The 16,595-nt window shown below is 39.1% G+C and overlaps 2 protein-coding genes across 10 annotated transcripts in view; one reads left to right on the top strand and one right to left on the bottom strand.

Moving 5' to 3' along the window:
* RPS6KB1 (ribosomal protein S6 kinase B1) overlaps positions 1 to 6,634 on the bottom strand; it is a 35,150-nt gene extending 28,516 nt beyond the window's left edge. For 2 of the 3 annotated variants that reach the window (XM_019636632.1, XM_019636635.1), the window contains exon 1: positions 6,360 to 6,634. In XM_019636632.1, coding sequence (XP_019492177.1) covers positions 6,360 to 6,500 — 141 coding nt within the window. In that variant the 5' untranslated portion in view covers positions 6,501 to 6,634. Of the gene's footprint in view, positions 1 to 5,758; positions 5,880 to 6,359 lie in introns of all 3 variants that reach the window. The other variant, XM_019636634.1, reaches the window with a different exon arrangement.
* A 27-nt stretch (positions 6,635 to 6,661) lies between these two features.
* TUBD1 (tubulin delta 1) overlaps positions 6,662 to 16,595 on the top strand; it is a 45,839-nt gene continuing 35,905 nt past the window's right edge. For 4 of the 7 annotated variants that reach the window (XR_002123269.1, XR_002123267.1, XR_002123268.1 and 1 more), the window contains exons 1-6: positions 6,857 to 6,989; positions 7,843 to 8,061; positions 10,090 to 10,237; positions 11,022 to 11,238; positions 11,984 to 12,215; positions 14,676 to 14,840. Coding sequence is in view for 1 of the 7 variants with exons in the window: in XM_019636636.1 (XP_019492181.1) it covers positions 7,890 to 8,061; positions 10,090 to 10,237; positions 11,022 to 11,238; positions 11,984 to 12,215; positions 14,676 to 14,840 (934 nt within the window). In the remaining 6 variants the exon portion in view is untranslated. Of the gene's footprint in view, positions 6,681 to 6,723; positions 6,819 to 6,856; positions 6,990 to 7,842; positions 8,062 to 10,089; positions 10,238 to 11,021; positions 11,239 to 11,983; positions 12,216 to 14,675; positions 14,841 to 16,595 lie in introns of those variants that run through there. The other 3 variants (XR_002123271.1, XR_002123270.1, XR_002123272.1) reach the window with 3 other exon arrangements.

Raw genomic sequence — 16,595 nt, 5'->3', positions numbered from 1 at the left:
CAAAATAATAAAGAAACACTCTCAAACTGTTGGGAGTCATGTTGGTCAAGCATTTATTCTGACCATAATATAAATAGATGCAAAATGTAATTAACCTTCCATATACTAGCAATGAATGATTCAAAAATGAAACTAAGATAACTCCATTCACAACAGCATCAATAAGAATAAAATACTTAGAAAAAATTTAGGAAAATACAAAACTTGTACACTTGATAACTATAAAATATTGCTGAAACAAATTATAGAAGAGCTAAATTAACCAAAAGACATTCCGCGTTCATGGATCAGATGACTTAATATTAAGATGTCAACACTAACCAAACTGGTCTACAAGGTTCAACTCAATCCTATCAAAATCCCAGATTCCTTTCTTGCAGAAATTGACAAGCTGATCCTAAAATTTATACAGAAAAGCAAAGGACTTATTATAGCCAAAACAATCTTGAAAAAGGAGAACGAAGTTGGAGGATAGGCATTTTTTAATTTCGAAAGGTACTACAAAGCAGTAGAAATCAAGATAGTGTGGTATTGGCATAGCACAGACATACAGATCAATTAAATAGAACTGAGAGTCCAGAAATAAATCCTTACGCTTACCGTCAACTGATTTTTTTGACAAAGATACCAAGAAAATTCAATGGGAAAGAAAATAATCAAATAATCTTTCAGTAAATGGTGCTGGGACACTTAGATAGCCACATACAAAAAATTACTTTGGACGGACCCCTACTTCACCACACACAAAAATAGATCACAGACCTAAATGTAAGAGCTAAAATATAAAATTCTTAGAGGAATCCTAGGAGGGAGTAAATCTTCATGATCTTCGGGTAGACAAACATTTCTTAAGAGACATCACCCAAGGCACAAACGACTAAAAAAATTTTTTTTAAATAATAATAATCAATAAATTGGAATTATTCAAAATTTTTAAACTCTTGTACTTCAAAAGACACCATCAAAAAAGTGAAAAAGAAATACAGAATACAAATATATAAAGAACTTCTAAAAGTCCATAATAAAAAAACAGATAACACAATTTTTTTTAAAATGGGTTAGGATCTGAATAGGTATATTTCTCCAGAGGATATACAAACGGCCAGTAAGCACATGAAAAGATGTTCAACATCATTAGCCATTATGAAAATGCAAACCAAAATCTCACCAAGATACGACGTCATACCCCACTGAGATAGCTATAATTAAAAAGACAGAAAAATAACAAGTTTGGCAAGAATGTAGATAAATTGGAGCCCTCATACACTGCAGGCGGGAATGTAAAATGGGACAACCACTTTGGAAAACAAGTTTCTTGAAAAATTTAATCACAGCCTTACCATAGGAGCCAGTAAATCTACTCTAAGGTATCTACACAGAGAAATGAAAATACAAGTATATGTTCCACAAAGACGTGGGCACAAATGGTCACAGCAACATTATTCACAACAGCCAAAAAATGGAAACAATTCAACTGAATATCAACTGGTGAACTGATTAAATAAACTGTGGTGATCTATACAATAGAATACCATTTGGCCATAAAAAGGAATGAAGGACTGATACATTCTACAACATAGATGATCCTCAAAAACATCATGTTAAGTGAAAGAAGCCAGACACAAAAGGCCACATATTGTATAATTCCATTTATATGGAATGTCCAGAAAAGGCAACTTTATAGAAATGGAAAGTAGACTAGTGGCTGCCTAAGGCTAAGGGTGGCAATGAGGAACGACTGTAAATGGGCCCAATTTCTTTTTAGGGTGACAGAAATGTTCTATAATTAAACTGTGATGATGGTTGTACGACTCCATAAATATACTAAAAGTCACTGAATTGTAAAAATAATAACTTGACAGCAAAAATTGTTATATTAATATTAAAAAATATAGCTTTAAAATGAGTATTCTTGAAAATAATCTGATTATGAACTCTTTCAATTTGTACAAAAGAATATCGCTTAATTGAAAATAGGCTCTACATAATTAGAAGTTTATAAGTTTTTATTGAAAATTTTAGAATAATTCAAAAAATATTTAAGTGAACACATCTCTCTCTCTTAAAAGGTACCAGTACACAGTCAAGATACACAAAGAAAACTGGTAATATTCTTATGAATGTTCAAATGCCCAAAACAACACAAGTTTTTAGTTATAGCTTGCTCATGGTGCAAGTCAAGATGACATCTAACACCATGTACGTATTAGACTGAAGCTTACGGATGGGGCAATATCACGGGTAAAAATTCTCAGTTTCAACTCGACACAGATTCTTGGGGGTGGTGAAGCGGTGGTTATGGCTAAAGGTTTTTTTGTCTCTGATATTTCATAAAATCACCTATCATGGCGTCACTTTAAAGACAAAAGACTAACTTCTCTCAGCTATAATAAAACTGGTATTATATAATTGTTATTTCTTTAATGTTAGTTTTATTTAATTCTAAATTAAAGGCTACAGAGTATTTAACACTGAACGATGACTCTGAAGCTACCTAGAAATATATGCCCCATGGCTAGTTTCATTTCCAGAGCCAGCCGCCAGGCCTATATTACCTCCTGCATCTGTGTTTATAACTTCCTACTGTTACCTTCTAGAGAAGAAACATTTGAGGCACAATTCTTTTCTGCTACTCAAAGTTACTTTTAGAAAAGTCTCACACCAGAAGCATCAAACTAACATTATATAATACTTACTGACAACTCTTTTTCACAAGAATCTCTTTATTCTGATTTTTTTTCTGCTGCCTTAAACTTAAAGAGCCAACCAATACATTTTTTGTATGCCACTATGACTGACAAAGTGGAATTCTGCTCATCTAAGGTACTATACAAGATATATTGTTTCAAACTAACCCACCAGGGTAAATATTTGAAGTTTTAAATTAAAATTGTTTATAAATTCAAGTTAATGTGCCTGAAGTCCCAATGAAAGAGCCCGTTTTATAAAAAATTAAATTGTTACAGAATGGGTGAAATATTCTTAATCCAAATATTCACTAAATCTTATATTCACTTGCCTGTCCACAGACATTTCCTTATACGGTTAAGTAATTCAGATGAATTGGGAAAAATGGGTAAACCCTGCCCAAAATCTAGGACTATTTCAAAATGCTTTATGGTAAGTATCTATTACAATGCAAGATAAGCATTGATAATGAGATTTTTTCTATAACTTTTCATAATCATGAATATCTGAATACATACTGTCTATATATAGCACTTTGCTTTTCAAAGCACTAAAATTTTTTATACATTTTGCTCAATAAAAATCTGATATCCCAATCTGAAACTTGTGTAGTAAGTTCTGCAACTATTTCAAATTTTGAACTAATAGAGTAAAAATTGAGGATTTTTAATACTGCATTTCAATTTTCTATTACTCTTTTAACTTATTCACAGAAAGCAGTGGTTTCCAACATTTTCAAAATCTAATGAAAATCTCCAGAGGAAAACTTTCCCTTAGTTTCAACTCACTGTCCCCAAATTATACCATCACCAGTGAAACAAAAACCCAAAAAAGACACCCCGTATCCCCCAAACAAAACCCTCTTATCCACTGGTTTTACAATAGTCCTCTGAGGTACTCAATCAGGGTCTTTTTTTAGTTAGGTACAGACATTCAACTTTATCCATAATGTAACAAATTACTCTCATCTTTTACTTACTGAAGAATTATGCTATGTAAATACATATTACTAATACAGATTGACTCATTGTAGGCATATATCTCTAAATAGGACCAGTGATTTAATTTAAAAAAAAAGATACAAAGCTCTAAAAATGCAGCACTTCTAGAATAACTGCATTTATTAAGTCTCTAGGCATAGATGAGAGTAAACTTGAATGATTGGTTCCTTGGCAATCAGGAGCACTGAAAGCTGAATTTCCAAGAACTAGCTAACTGCTTAATATGCCAGGGTATTTTGGAGTACTTTATATACATTATCTAACGTAATCATCATTTTATAGAGCAAAAAGTGTCAGAGAGATTAAGCAATTTATTCTAGGTCACAGTCAGTGGAGCATAGTTGGGAAGGATCTGAATTCACTTTGACACACCACAAAGAGGTACATTATGAACAAGACTAGTAAATGCAATAAAAGCGGTACAGTGAAGCCTGTTGAACTGAGTCACAAGACACTACCTACCACCAGTTACCTACATGATTTTGGGCAATCATCACTCTGGCCTATGCCTCAGTTTCCTTACTATAAAATGAAGAAGTGAGGCTACTCTAATATGTACCAATGTTTTTAAAAATTTGTGTACTAAAGATTACAAATTCACAGCCAGAATATTGCTTAATTATAAATTCACAAAAGACTGATTTTCCAAAAATCTAAACTTCTCTCATTTTTTCAGAATTTTAACATTTTATTTTAAAGGAACCTGGATGTCACTTAATCTCCTTGGGTGGCCAACCCAATCCTACTCCAACTCTTTTTCCACCTTGAGGCACCTCTTAGAATAACACTCAAAAGAAACATTTTCAACTCTAAGAGCATTGCTAAAATATCTTTTGCTGAAAGCTCTTCCTCAAAATCCTCTTTAATTACCTTTGCTCTTTCCCCAAAGTTCCTCTCCCTAGAATAGTGGCCACATTTCTTTCTCTTTCCTATTTCCATCAATTTTTCTGGCCTCCTCTTCCACACCCTTTCAAAATCCCATTTGCTTATACCCAGCAAAACAAATATCCAGGTGTAGGCCAAAATCCAATAAGGTTCCAGTTCATAACAGGAATCATAATATAGTATTTTACTTCCAACTCCTTTAACTTCTCCTGATAAACCCATGGCCTGGAAATTCTATCAGTTCAACTAATGAAGATTTTATAAAGCATCCTTCCTATCAAGTTTTCTCCCCTGCCCTGCTCCAAGGCCACTGCTATCTGAAGCCAATATAATTGATGAGAGGATTATATATGTAATGAAAGTAATCCCATTTTGTTTCCAATTGTAATTAGTGTATCACATGTTCGATTAAGAAGTTAACTAAAATTCCATGTGCAAACATGAAAAAGTACACATCTCAATACCCACCTTCCAAACTGTGTAATTTTGATTTAGATTCATTTGATTATGAAAAGAACTATTTTAGCCGAATTAGTTTCTTAAAGTTTTCAAAGTTCTTTATACGTAGCATCTCAATCTTTTGTCAGCAAGCAGGGCACAACTTATTTGCCAGAGGAAGAAAACTGAGTGAGGGAAAGAAAGGCAAGCCCCTTATGTAGCTAGAGCAAACATCTTACATTATTAACCCATGTCCTCATCTAGACAATGGAATTTAGACTCTAAATTACCATGAGGTTATTATAGATGGTCAACTGCCCAGAATCTGTTATGTCATATGACAACACCCTTCTTGAACTTAAGGTACAATTTGTGAGTTTTCAATAAATTTATCTTGAAAACTGAATGATATTCCATAAAGAATAACAAACTACTAACACAGCAAAGGTAAAACCAAGCTATGCATTAGGAAAACAATTCTAAATTTAGCGCCCTAAATTACAGCAAGGAAAGCCCTCACACCACCATTCACAAGTCTCCGTTCAAGCAATTTATTTTTGGCAAGCCAAATCACAGCTGTCAACGCTGGGTTTTTTTCCACCCCAAAATTACATAAAGTATTTTGAAAAAATGTAGACATCTTCAACTGGGGGAAAAGTAAGTTACAAACACCGTGTGTCGTTATAAATGCGTTTTTTAAAAAGTCACACGGAAGGGGGTTAAAAAAAAAAAGCAAACAAACAAACCCTGGAAGATGCAGCAGAGCCCCCTTGCTCCCGAAATAAAACTCCTGGTGGCTGTAACAGCAGAGGCAGCGCTACTCCCGACAGAAGTTTTCAGCTGTCACTTCTAACAGCTGAGCGCTTCCTAGGAGAGAAGCGACAGGCCGAGAAGAGAGGTGGTTGTGGGAGGTCTGAAGATTTAATGCTTGAAATCTTACACTCGGAGGGAAGCCCTTCCGCACTTCACCTGCACCTACGGGACACCCAGCAAGCGCAGTCCCCCTCCCCCACCACACGCTACACCACTCACGGCCCGCCACACTCAAGTCCAACAGCTGGAGAAATCGACCACGCGCCCTTTCTCGTTCTCTCCATAGACTGCTCCGGGCTGCGCTCATCTAGGGCTGGGGGCGCGACCTGCACCTGCGAGCCCCGCAGCGGCCTCACACCTAGGGCCAGGTCCGCCCCGCCCGCTCCCCTGCCTCGGGCCGCGCGGCGCTTCAGCTCCTCCTGGAGACTACTCGCGCTCCCTGGGTCTCTGGGCTCTCGGACGCGACCGGCTTCCAGGGCCCGCGCCGCCGCCCCGGCCCTGTCACCTCGGGCCCCCCGGGACCTCGGGCCTCACCCCCTCCTCCAGCTCATCCTCAGAGCCTGCGTCCTCTGGCTGGTCCAGGTCTATGTCAAAGACTCCTGCCATGTCCTCAGCTTCCCTGTCTCGGAAGTCCGGCGCTGGGTAAAAGCCGTCCCGCCTCCGTCGTCGCCTCATGGGCCCGGACCTGCAGCAACCACTGCCGCCGCTGCCGCCATCACCGGCTGCTTGGGCTCAGTGCGTCTGCGCCTAGGCCTTAGACTTGCTTCTCAAATTCAGCGCTAGAGCATGCGTACAGGATTCTTTGAAGCCAAACTGTGGGCAATGAACATGCGTAGAACTATCGCCAGGAGCCAGGTACTGGCAGAAACATGCGCAGAACCCCCGCCGAAGCCTCTCCCGGAATCTAGACCATGCGCATTGTCAGCTAAAGCTTTTGATGGATAGCGAGCATGCGTAACGTGTCTGAAGTTGATAAATTGAAATTGAACATGCGTAATTAACCTTTCTGAATGGGGGGGGGGGGGGGGGAATCCCACAAAACTCTTCATTTGTGGAACATGCGCATTCGTTTTCCCTAGCTTTTTTGGGTGTTGAAAGTGAGCATGCGCATAATGGTCCTCTGAAGTTTGAACAGGACAGAAACGGCTGGTCCTGGGGCTGTCAGTGAGTGGGCTTTGATGGGGAACTCCTAGGGTTGGTGGGGAAAGGGAAAGTCTTGGTTTTGCTATTTACTAGTTCCGTAGCCTTGCGAATGACACATAACCTTTCAGAACCTCAATTTCCTTATCTATAAAATGAGAATAATGACACCTATAGTAGTTTGCAGGGTTGTTTGAAAATTGTAACTGCAGAATGTGGCTCACAAGCCACTGCTCTTTTCACTGCTGCATAGACCTGGTGTGAGGTGTTTACCAAAACTTGTTTCTTTTAATTGTTAAAAAAATAATGAAGACTTGCTCTAATATTTCATCTGGCCTAGTTTTTCCAAGTTTCGTCTTTCTTTCTGTCCTGCCTGAGCTAAACATAAAGTCTTTCTTGTGTTACTGTAGTTACCATGCCAGAAGGGTGATTGGTGAAGAAAGTCATTATTTAGAAAGAGAGAATTAATGTGAACTAAATGTACAGTTGCTGAGCTAGCTTCTGCATTCTATGTGTCCCTGTGGTGGGAAGTGTATACTATTTATTCCTTCAGCTAGCATTCATCTTGTTTTGTTTAAATGTATACACAGGAAAATAGTGACTACAAATCAGATTTTGGAAACTATTGAGCTGTGTCTGAATGGATTTGGGTACAGTAAATCCCAAATCCCAAAACCATATAGAGAAAGAGAATAATTTCCTTGAACGATTGGCTTCTTAGACAACATAGCTATTTCACCTATAAAACCATATACATATATAGCATTTTAGAATTACATATGTTTTTATTGATGTATGTTAACATATGGCATTTTATTTGTTCTTTATTTATTAGTAATGTCGTTGTTCTCAAAGCCTATCTTTTTTTCCATTACAGGTTGCTAACTTCTTTGAGGAAATAGGCCTACTTTGTCAGGCCTCAGTATGTCAATAGTAACAGTTCAACTTGGTCAGTGTGGCAATCAGATTGGTTTTGAAGTGTTTGATGCTTTATTTAGTGACTCACACTGTCCCCAGGGACTCTGCTCTAAAAGAGAGAATGAGGCATATCAAGCATCTTGCAAAGAAAGATTCTTCAGTGAGGAGGAAAATGGAGGTATGTGTGGTCCACAGTCCTCTCCTTTACTCTGACATAACCAACCACTTCAAGGTCAGGCCAAGGTCAGATGGTGGTGTCTGAACCCCATCCCTTCCCATCTTACTAGGGAATAACTTTGCTCTTGACTCTTTGTTTCTATGTTAACAACCTTTGCCCTTACCATGGCATCTTCCCCTCAGCACAAGAGCATGCTCAGATCTTGCCAATCTAAAAACAAACAAATAAAACTTATCTATTGTCAATAGCTTTTTCTTCTCTTTACCTCTGCCTTCTCATCTAAGATTCTCAAAGGAGAACCCTCTTTAACCAACTATAATCCTGCTTCCACTCTTTACCCTTAAAGCTACTCTGAGAAAAGTTCCCAATGATCTCCTAATTACCAGATCCAATGACTGTTTTTGTTTCCTTAATTCACTTAACTTTCCTACTGGATTTGATAACATTAACTATAAGCTCCCTCCTTGAAACTCCTCCTGTCTGAACTTTTGTTCTCCAGTGGCTGCACCTCAGGCTCTCCCTCTGCCCTCACTTGTATAGTTCTCTCTAGGCAATTTCAATTACTCTCATAATTTGCTACACCTTTTACACTGGTGACTCTCACATCTCTAGCCTAACTTCTCTTCCAAGCTGCAGACTGATTAGTGAACATATTCACCTGCATCTCCCATGTGTCCCTCAAACTCAACATCCACATACCCAAGATCATTCGTTATCTTTCCTTTAAAACTTGGGCTCCTACTGCTTACATAACATCAGACATCTGCTTAATTTTCCTCCTCCATATCTCTTGAAATTCTTCTCCCCTTTCCATCTTCACTGTAATGACCTTAGTCCTGGCTCTTGTTTTCTCTCACCTGGACTGTTTCAAGATACTCCTTCCAAGTTTCCCTGCCTAGACTCTTGTATCTATCACAGCTGTCCTCTACACTGCTGTATTTAAAAAAAAAAATCCGACTGTTCCTCCCCTGCTTGAACATTTTCAGTGGTTTCACATTACCTAAAAGATAAATTTCAAGCTTTGATTGCATACAAGGACTTTCAAGATCTGAGCCCTGCCTGCTTTCCATCCCTACCCATCACTTCTACCCCCTCCTTCTCCATCTTCTGCTTCAACAATCCCAAACAGCTTGTTGTACCCAGGGTATTTTGTACCTCTGACTATGCTACTCTGTTTGTGTGGATTCATTGTGGGTCATATCACCTGATAAAGTGATTAAGTGTCAATGTCTTGCATTTGCCCCACTAGTCCTTCGAGGGCTGGATTGATGTTTTTATCTCTGTGTTCCCAGCACAGTACACGTCATGTTCTAAGCACTCAACAGATGTTTGTAGACCTGACCCAGTGATTATTTTAGCACACACTGATTCATCCTGCTTAGCAGAATGCTAGGCACTATAAACCAATCCGTACATACCTACTGCTGCCCGCCTCAATTTCTAAGCAGTATGACAGATCTTTCTATCCTCAACCTTTGGATTTTTTTTTCATACCTAGGACTTTATGCTCTATGTTAACCCAAATAAGACTGAAAGTTTTTTCTTTTGATTTTTTTTTTAAGATTTTTTTTTTAATTGGGGAATTGGGGGATGGGAACAGCGCTGGGGAATTGGGAGAAGGGGAACAGACAAGTTGCTGTCCTTTTGTTCTTCAGTCTAGTTGTGGAGGACGTTGCTTCACTGGCCCAAGTTGGCACCATCATTGCGCTCTTCCCGGGCGAGGCAGATCAGTCGCTGGCTTCTGGACGGCCGCTCATGGTGGCTGCTGGCCACTCTCGCTGGTTGCTGGCTAAACACGGTAGCCCATGGCAACCCACTGCAGCAGGGACTGCAGCCTACTCCATCCCCGGCGACTCACAGCAGCCCAGCTCCAGGTTGAGCTGTTGTTCAGCATCTTAGCTGTAGAGGGCAGTGTCACTGGCCCTCATATGTGGGATCCGAACCGGGGCCCCCTGGCGTCCCAAGCCAGCTCTTAAACCAACGAGCCACTTGGCCGGCCCCTTTTGATTTTTTTTTTCCCCTCTCTAGTTCCAGTTGCTCGGGCTGTGCTTGTTGACATGGAACCTAAAGTTATCAATCAAACCCTATTAAAGGCTGCTGAGTCTGGCCGATGGAAATATGGCCAGCATTCAGGCTTCTGTCAAAAACAAGGTTCTGGAAACAACTGGGCATATGGGTAAGAATAATTCATGACGCTTTTCAATTGAGATACAGCTACATAGGCAATTAATAAATAGTGTAGTTACAACTAAAAAGTTGATATACTGAGCAAATAATCTTGAAATTGCTGTTTTAAAATTTAGGGTGTGACTTCACTCAGAAGAAACTCATTCTATCTTACATATGTATATGCATCAGGTCCAAATAATGATGAAACCAAGGATCTCTTGCAGCAGGGTTTTCCCCTTCTTCACTGTTGTTCTGCCAACTAACTTATTATCAGTATAACATCTTTATCTGGCAGGTATCTCAGCTAATAGGGGATACAGCAAGGCAGTAGTATTTCCTGGGGTTCTTTGGAAAATTTCACTGCCTAGGGCTCAATTTGAGAAATTCTGATTTAATTGGTTGGGATGATGCCTGGATGTTGGGATTTTTCAGAGCTTCCTTAGGTGATTGTAATGTGCAGCAAAGTTCAAGAACTACTGCTTTAGGAGTATCATTATGAACATTGAATATTATGTTGTACCATAGACTTACAGAACTACCTGATAATTGAAGTCTACAGCTAAAGGAATGGCCTATAAAAGAGAATTTCTGTACCCAGTCAATTCACTCTTTTAGCAGCCCTATCCACCTGTTAAATATCTTTAACTTGTCTATTTTAAATTGTGTGCCTTTCATGAGAGTTAGTTCACTTTGGTAGGGTTAAAAAGCCTTCTTGATCCTGTATCTTTCTCTCTGCATTGCATCTCTCTGGTTAAACTGAAAGGTGTATTTGTTCCTTTTGCATTGCATAGTTACTCTGTTCATGGACCGAGGCATGAAGAATCTATAATGAACCTAATCCGGAAGGAAGTGGAGAAATGTGACTCTTTGAGTGGTTTTTTCATCATAATGAGTATGGCTGGGGGTACAGGATCAGGACTAGGAGCCTTTGTTACACAGAATTTACGGGATCAGTACTCCAGCTCTTTGAAAATGAATCAGATTATATGGCCTTATGGCACCGGTGAGGTATGAACTGAAATTTTTACGTTTTATATTCTTTGCAGTTGAAATCAATGTGGGTAAAAGACTGATCTGACCCTTTCTTTGGAAATGCTAAGTTACTGTGTCAGGAGTGATTACACAATATGGTAGTTGCATGAACAATTCATTTAACTTTGCTTAAACTTTTCTAAACAAATGAAGTGTCCTTGTTTTTAAAATTTTCAAAGAAGACAATTGTGCATTTTCTCTTAGGAACCCATTCCTGAGTTAGTCCTTCTGTCTACAGTATGTAAAGCAGGGACCTTGACCTTATGTTGGGGGGCATTATGCCATTGCCAACCTTCAAAGAATTTTCATTTCTCTCCATTATGAGGAAATTTCTATATAGGCCCATTTCTTGTTGACCAGCCTCGTAGGAGAAATAATAAAACAGAGGTGAGATAAGTCACTATAGTAAATTATGTAGGAAGAAAATGTGATAGTAATGGTCACCATTTATTGAACCCTTACTATATACAAGGCACTGTTCTAAGTGCTTTACTTGCATTCTATCATTAACCTTTACAACTCTAGGAAACGGGTATAATTATTATTCCCATTTTACAATGAGGAAACTGCGTCATAGATAGACTAAATAACTTGTCCAAGATCATATAGCTAGAAAGTATGACAGAGCCAGGATTTGATCCCAGGCAGGATGCCCTTGAAATCTACCCTCTGAACCGCTGTTCTCTCCCACCTTTCTGATTTCTGACCTTTTCTTCTCCAGGTTATTGTTCAGAACTACAACTCCGTTTTGACTCTGTCTCACTTGTACCGATCTTCAGACGCCCTCCTTGTTCATGAGAATGATGCTGTTCATAAGATCTGTGCGAAGCTGATGAATATCAAGCACATCTCCTTTCGCGATATAAATCAAGTCCTCGCCCACCAGCTGGGAAGTGTGTTCCAGCCTACGTATACTGGAGAAGGCTCATTTCACTACAGAAGAAACCCATTAGGTACTTGTCCTCCTGTATGTTATTTGTAGGAAAGTCTTATGTGCTGAAAGCCTCAAAGTTATTCTTCATTGGCTCCTCCCCTCTGCCTGAAGCTACACTCGGGTCTCCCTCATCTCAAAAACCTTCCTTAAAGAGCTGCTTAGCTCTATGAAAAGTTTCGAGAAGTTACTAAATTTATCAAAACAGTGGTGGATACCCACGGACTCCATTCTTCAGGAACCTCCCTCTTCTTGTTTTTTACAAAAACTTTGAGATATAATTCACATACCTTACAATTCACCCATTTAAAGTGGTTTTTTTTAAATATTCACAAAGTTGTACAACCATCATTTTTATCATTCCATAAAGAAACCCACCATTGTTTTTTTCATCTTATTTGGCAAGCGATGCCTTATCCATTCAAATCATAAATGACGCCATCATCTGTATCCCCCCGGTCTAATCTCTTTCCCAAATAGTTACCTGTCCCAGTTTTCTTAGTTGCCTTCTGCTTCTTCAAATTGAGCATGTTCTAAATGGATTCACTGTGTTTCCTTTCTTCTCTCCCCTGCCCCCTCTCCCTCAATTCCTATCACCTGATTTCCCCCACTGTCCTTATACCTCATCAGTACGCTCAGACCTGGAGGTGCCATCTATGCCATCTGCATTCTTCCCCTACTTCCGTATCTCTCTAACGTTGGGGTTCAGGGTATCCATATCTCTCAACTAATACTGCATACAAATACAAGGCAAACCAGCCTCTTTCTAGTCTCCTTTTATTTTTTGGCATAAAAACAGATGCTTACATCACTAAGGACATTCCTGTCTTAAGGTGGTCCCAATCCTGCTTTCCTTCCTGTTGCCTGCCTCTTCTTCCTGTGGTCCATCTCACACACTGATCCCAAATGAGCCTCCCCAGTGTTCAGATCTAACCCTTGTCCTCTCACACTCATTCCATGGCTCATGGGTGACCTGCCAGATTTGTTAGAATTCCTTAGCCTGTCCTCCACATTATGCCCTGAACCCTAACTTCCTAGCATCATCACCTATTGCCTCCTCTGCATGGCTCCCCGCCTACTTTTCATCCTACCTCCACTGTTGTTGTTTTTATTCTGGTACTTTTCCTGCCCTGGTCTCTTTGCTTTGTGTTCCTTCTCCTTAGAAATTGCTTCCCCCTTTCTTTCTTCACCTCTTTTGAAACCTTATTCATCCAGAGTCCAATTCAAGGGATGTTTTTTCCATAAAGCTTTCCTATTGCGGCCGTTACCTAAAGTAACCCTCTGTTCTCTGAACTCCTGTGGTATTGTGTATCTCTTTTATGTCTTTTTTTGCCTTTATGATTTCTTTAAGTGTGTTTGCTTATCTTTAAAAGTAATACACGCATTTAAGGAACACAAAAGGATATGCAATCAAAGGAAAGTCTCCCTCCCACTGTAATGAGCTCCGTTGTGTTTCTTTAGAGAGGGTTTCTGTCATGTGCATGTTTTGTAGTCCCCACGACTTTGCAGCTTTTCTTGGAGACAGGTGTCTTGTTAATTTCTGCACCTCCCACAGTACTTAGCACATTGCACTTCTGTTCATTCAACTACTATTGATTAACTTCCTGCTATGTGCCAGGTACTATGCTAAATATTGGGGATCCAGTGGGGAACCACTGCAGACATTGTGTCCACTGCAAAAAAGAGACATTAAACAAATAATTACACGAAGAATGTATAACTAAAAACTGAGTCAAATGCTCTGAAAGAAAGGAGTACAATTCTAAGAGAATGTGTCATGGAAGAACCTGACTGAGGCTGAAGGGGCAGAGAGAAGGCTGCCCTGAGGAAGTAACAGTTGAGCCAAGAGATGGATGAGGACTTGGCATTGGCTAAACAGAGGGAGGGAGAAGGGAATAGCACGTGGAGGGACTAGCCATGTGCAAAGGCCCTGTGGCTGAAGGAAGCACTGCACATCAAGACCAGAGGGAAATCTGTGCTCCAAATGCAGGTTTCTAAAGATAGGCATATCCCTGTCTACAGGAATTACTCATCCTGTCTCCGTCCCTAGTAGATTTGATGTTAACAGATTCTGATTATCATTTAACTAGATAAAAGAAATATAAGATCTAGGAAAATTTCTAAAGGACTATTTAGGGAACACAGAATGACAATAAAAACATATTAATGCTCATGCTTACCTTGTTTTCCTGGGGTTTAACTAAATATTGCATTCATATTTCCAGTTACTTAGCTTGTAAATTCTTGTTTCCTTTTTGGCAAAGTCTGGATTCTCATTCATGCTCAAATAGGTGCCAAAATGAAGCAAATGCAGAGTCTGTAATAGACATTGTCTCTGAAATTTTATTTACATTTAAAAATTGAAGGAATTCTGGCCCTGGAGGAGATAACAACCAAAGACCATCAAATCATGGTTGTGCATAAGCCAGTGGGAACAATGTGGAATTAAAAAATTTAGTTAAGATTTTTTTTTTCTTTACAGGAGACTTAATGGAGAATTTAGTTCCCCATCCTGAATTCAAGATGCTGGGTGTTCGTAACATTCCTCAAATGTCTGAGAACTCACTGGCATATAGTACGTTTACTTGGGCTGGCCTCCTCAAGCATTTGAGACAGATGCTCATTTCTAATGCAAAAATGGAAGAAGGTAAAGAGTATTTTAAAAATATATAGCCCACAAACTGGGGAAAATGCCTGTACTGGAGTTCCCAATATAAACTGGCTTGGGCCAGTTGAAATAATGGTCCCTTCTTCTGGCCACGGAAGCTCCTGCAAAAACTCACCAGGGCATCCCAGGGCTTCTTACTCATTTCACAGTATCCTTTCTGAAAAAAATCTCAGATGAGTGTGACATTTATTTTTATTAAAGTAATATGTGAACATAGTTTTAAAAAACAAGTAGTCAAAATTCACTTAATTATATACCTAAATCTGTTTTAATTTTTATGGGTTTGTATTTATAAACAAAATATTTACAGATTTTTGTTTATATACATTCTACTGTATGTATATTATATCCCAGTTTTTTTAGAAAAGTTGTCCTGCATGAATTTATAATGAGGAAAAGAGCAGTCCCCTGTCCTACGCTTCCCCACTGCCCAACTAATGCCCTACTTTCAATGTTTTTAAGCTGTTTCTTCTGGGATTTGCCTCCATATTTCTAAATATCTTGCTTTACTATTATTTGTTTTATTTTCCAGGTTTAGATATTATCAATTGCCTTCCTAATGTGAAAATTAAGGGTTGAATCTTCTTACACCCCCCCTTTACACACACACACACACACACACACACACACACACACACACTTACTTACTTACGCTATGTGAATATTCATAGTTGAGCCATGTACTATATACACAGATTATATTTTATTTCAAACACATTTTATTTTTTCCTCCTAGAGTTAATAATTATATTTTGTCAATATTCTATGTACCTATCATTAATCGATCCCTAAACTTTTCCATAAAAACAAATCCCTTCTCAACATGTTCAAACCCAGCAACTAATCTAATACTTTCATTATCTGCTTGGAGATATCTCTCTAGGAGACCTTCGTCCTGCTATCCCAGGCTGCACTGGTTGCTCTCCTGGCTTGATAAGCAACCAGCACTGGCAAACCCATTTCCTAGGTTTTATAACTTCCTATTTCCTGGTTTAGTCCCTTATTAATAGATCATACCCTCCAGGAGCTTCCTAAGAAAGAGTACAAGGAAGGTAAACATTTTAAGGCTGCAAATGTCATTATTCTGCCCTTTCATCACATTGATAGTTTGGCCAGGTACAGGATTCAAGGTTGGGAATCATTTTTACTTAGTATTTTGAAGGCGTTGCTCTATGGTCTTCCAGCTTCCAGTGTTACTGTCGAGAAGTCCTATGTCAATCTGATTCATAATCCTGTTTTGTTCTCTGTTTAATCTTTTAGGATTTTTCTCTTTGTCTCTAGCATTGTGGAATTCCTTAGTGTGGATCTTTCATTTATCTCAGTAGAGTGTAAGCTTTATGACAGCAGGGGTTTTTATCTATTTTGTTTACTGCTATTCCTTCAGAGCCTGGAACAGTGGCCTAGCGTGTAGTGTCACTGAAGCCAGTGACTCAGTGGTTTAGCCTTTCCTGAGCACAAACCTTCTAGGGTGGAGGGGTGTACTCCTCCTGCCGTAGAGGTGGAAAGGACCTGGGGCTCTCCTGCTTCTCAAACAGATTTTTAGCTAATCTTCCTGTGTCTTCCTCTTTTTTTTTTTTTAAAGGTTTTTTATTTATTTATTTATTTATTTTTTATTTATTTTTTTTTTAGAGATTTTTATTGGGGAATTGGGGGGATGGGAACAGAGCTGGGGAATTGGGGGAAGGGGAACAGACAAGTTGCTGTCGTTTTGTTCTTCAATCTAGTTGTGGAGGA

Source organism: Hipposideros armiger, unplaced genomic scaffold, assembly GCF_001890085.2.
Source record: "Hipposideros armiger isolate ML-2016 unplaced genomic scaffold, ASM189008v1 scaffold_29, whole genome shotgun sequence".
In the NCBI taxonomy this organism is placed as follows: domain Eukaryota; kingdom Metazoa; phylum Chordata; class Mammalia; order Chiroptera; family Hipposideridae; genus Hipposideros; species Hipposideros armiger.
Note: the sequence above shows the minus strand (reverse complement) of the source record. Positions and strands in the feature narration are given on the sequence as shown.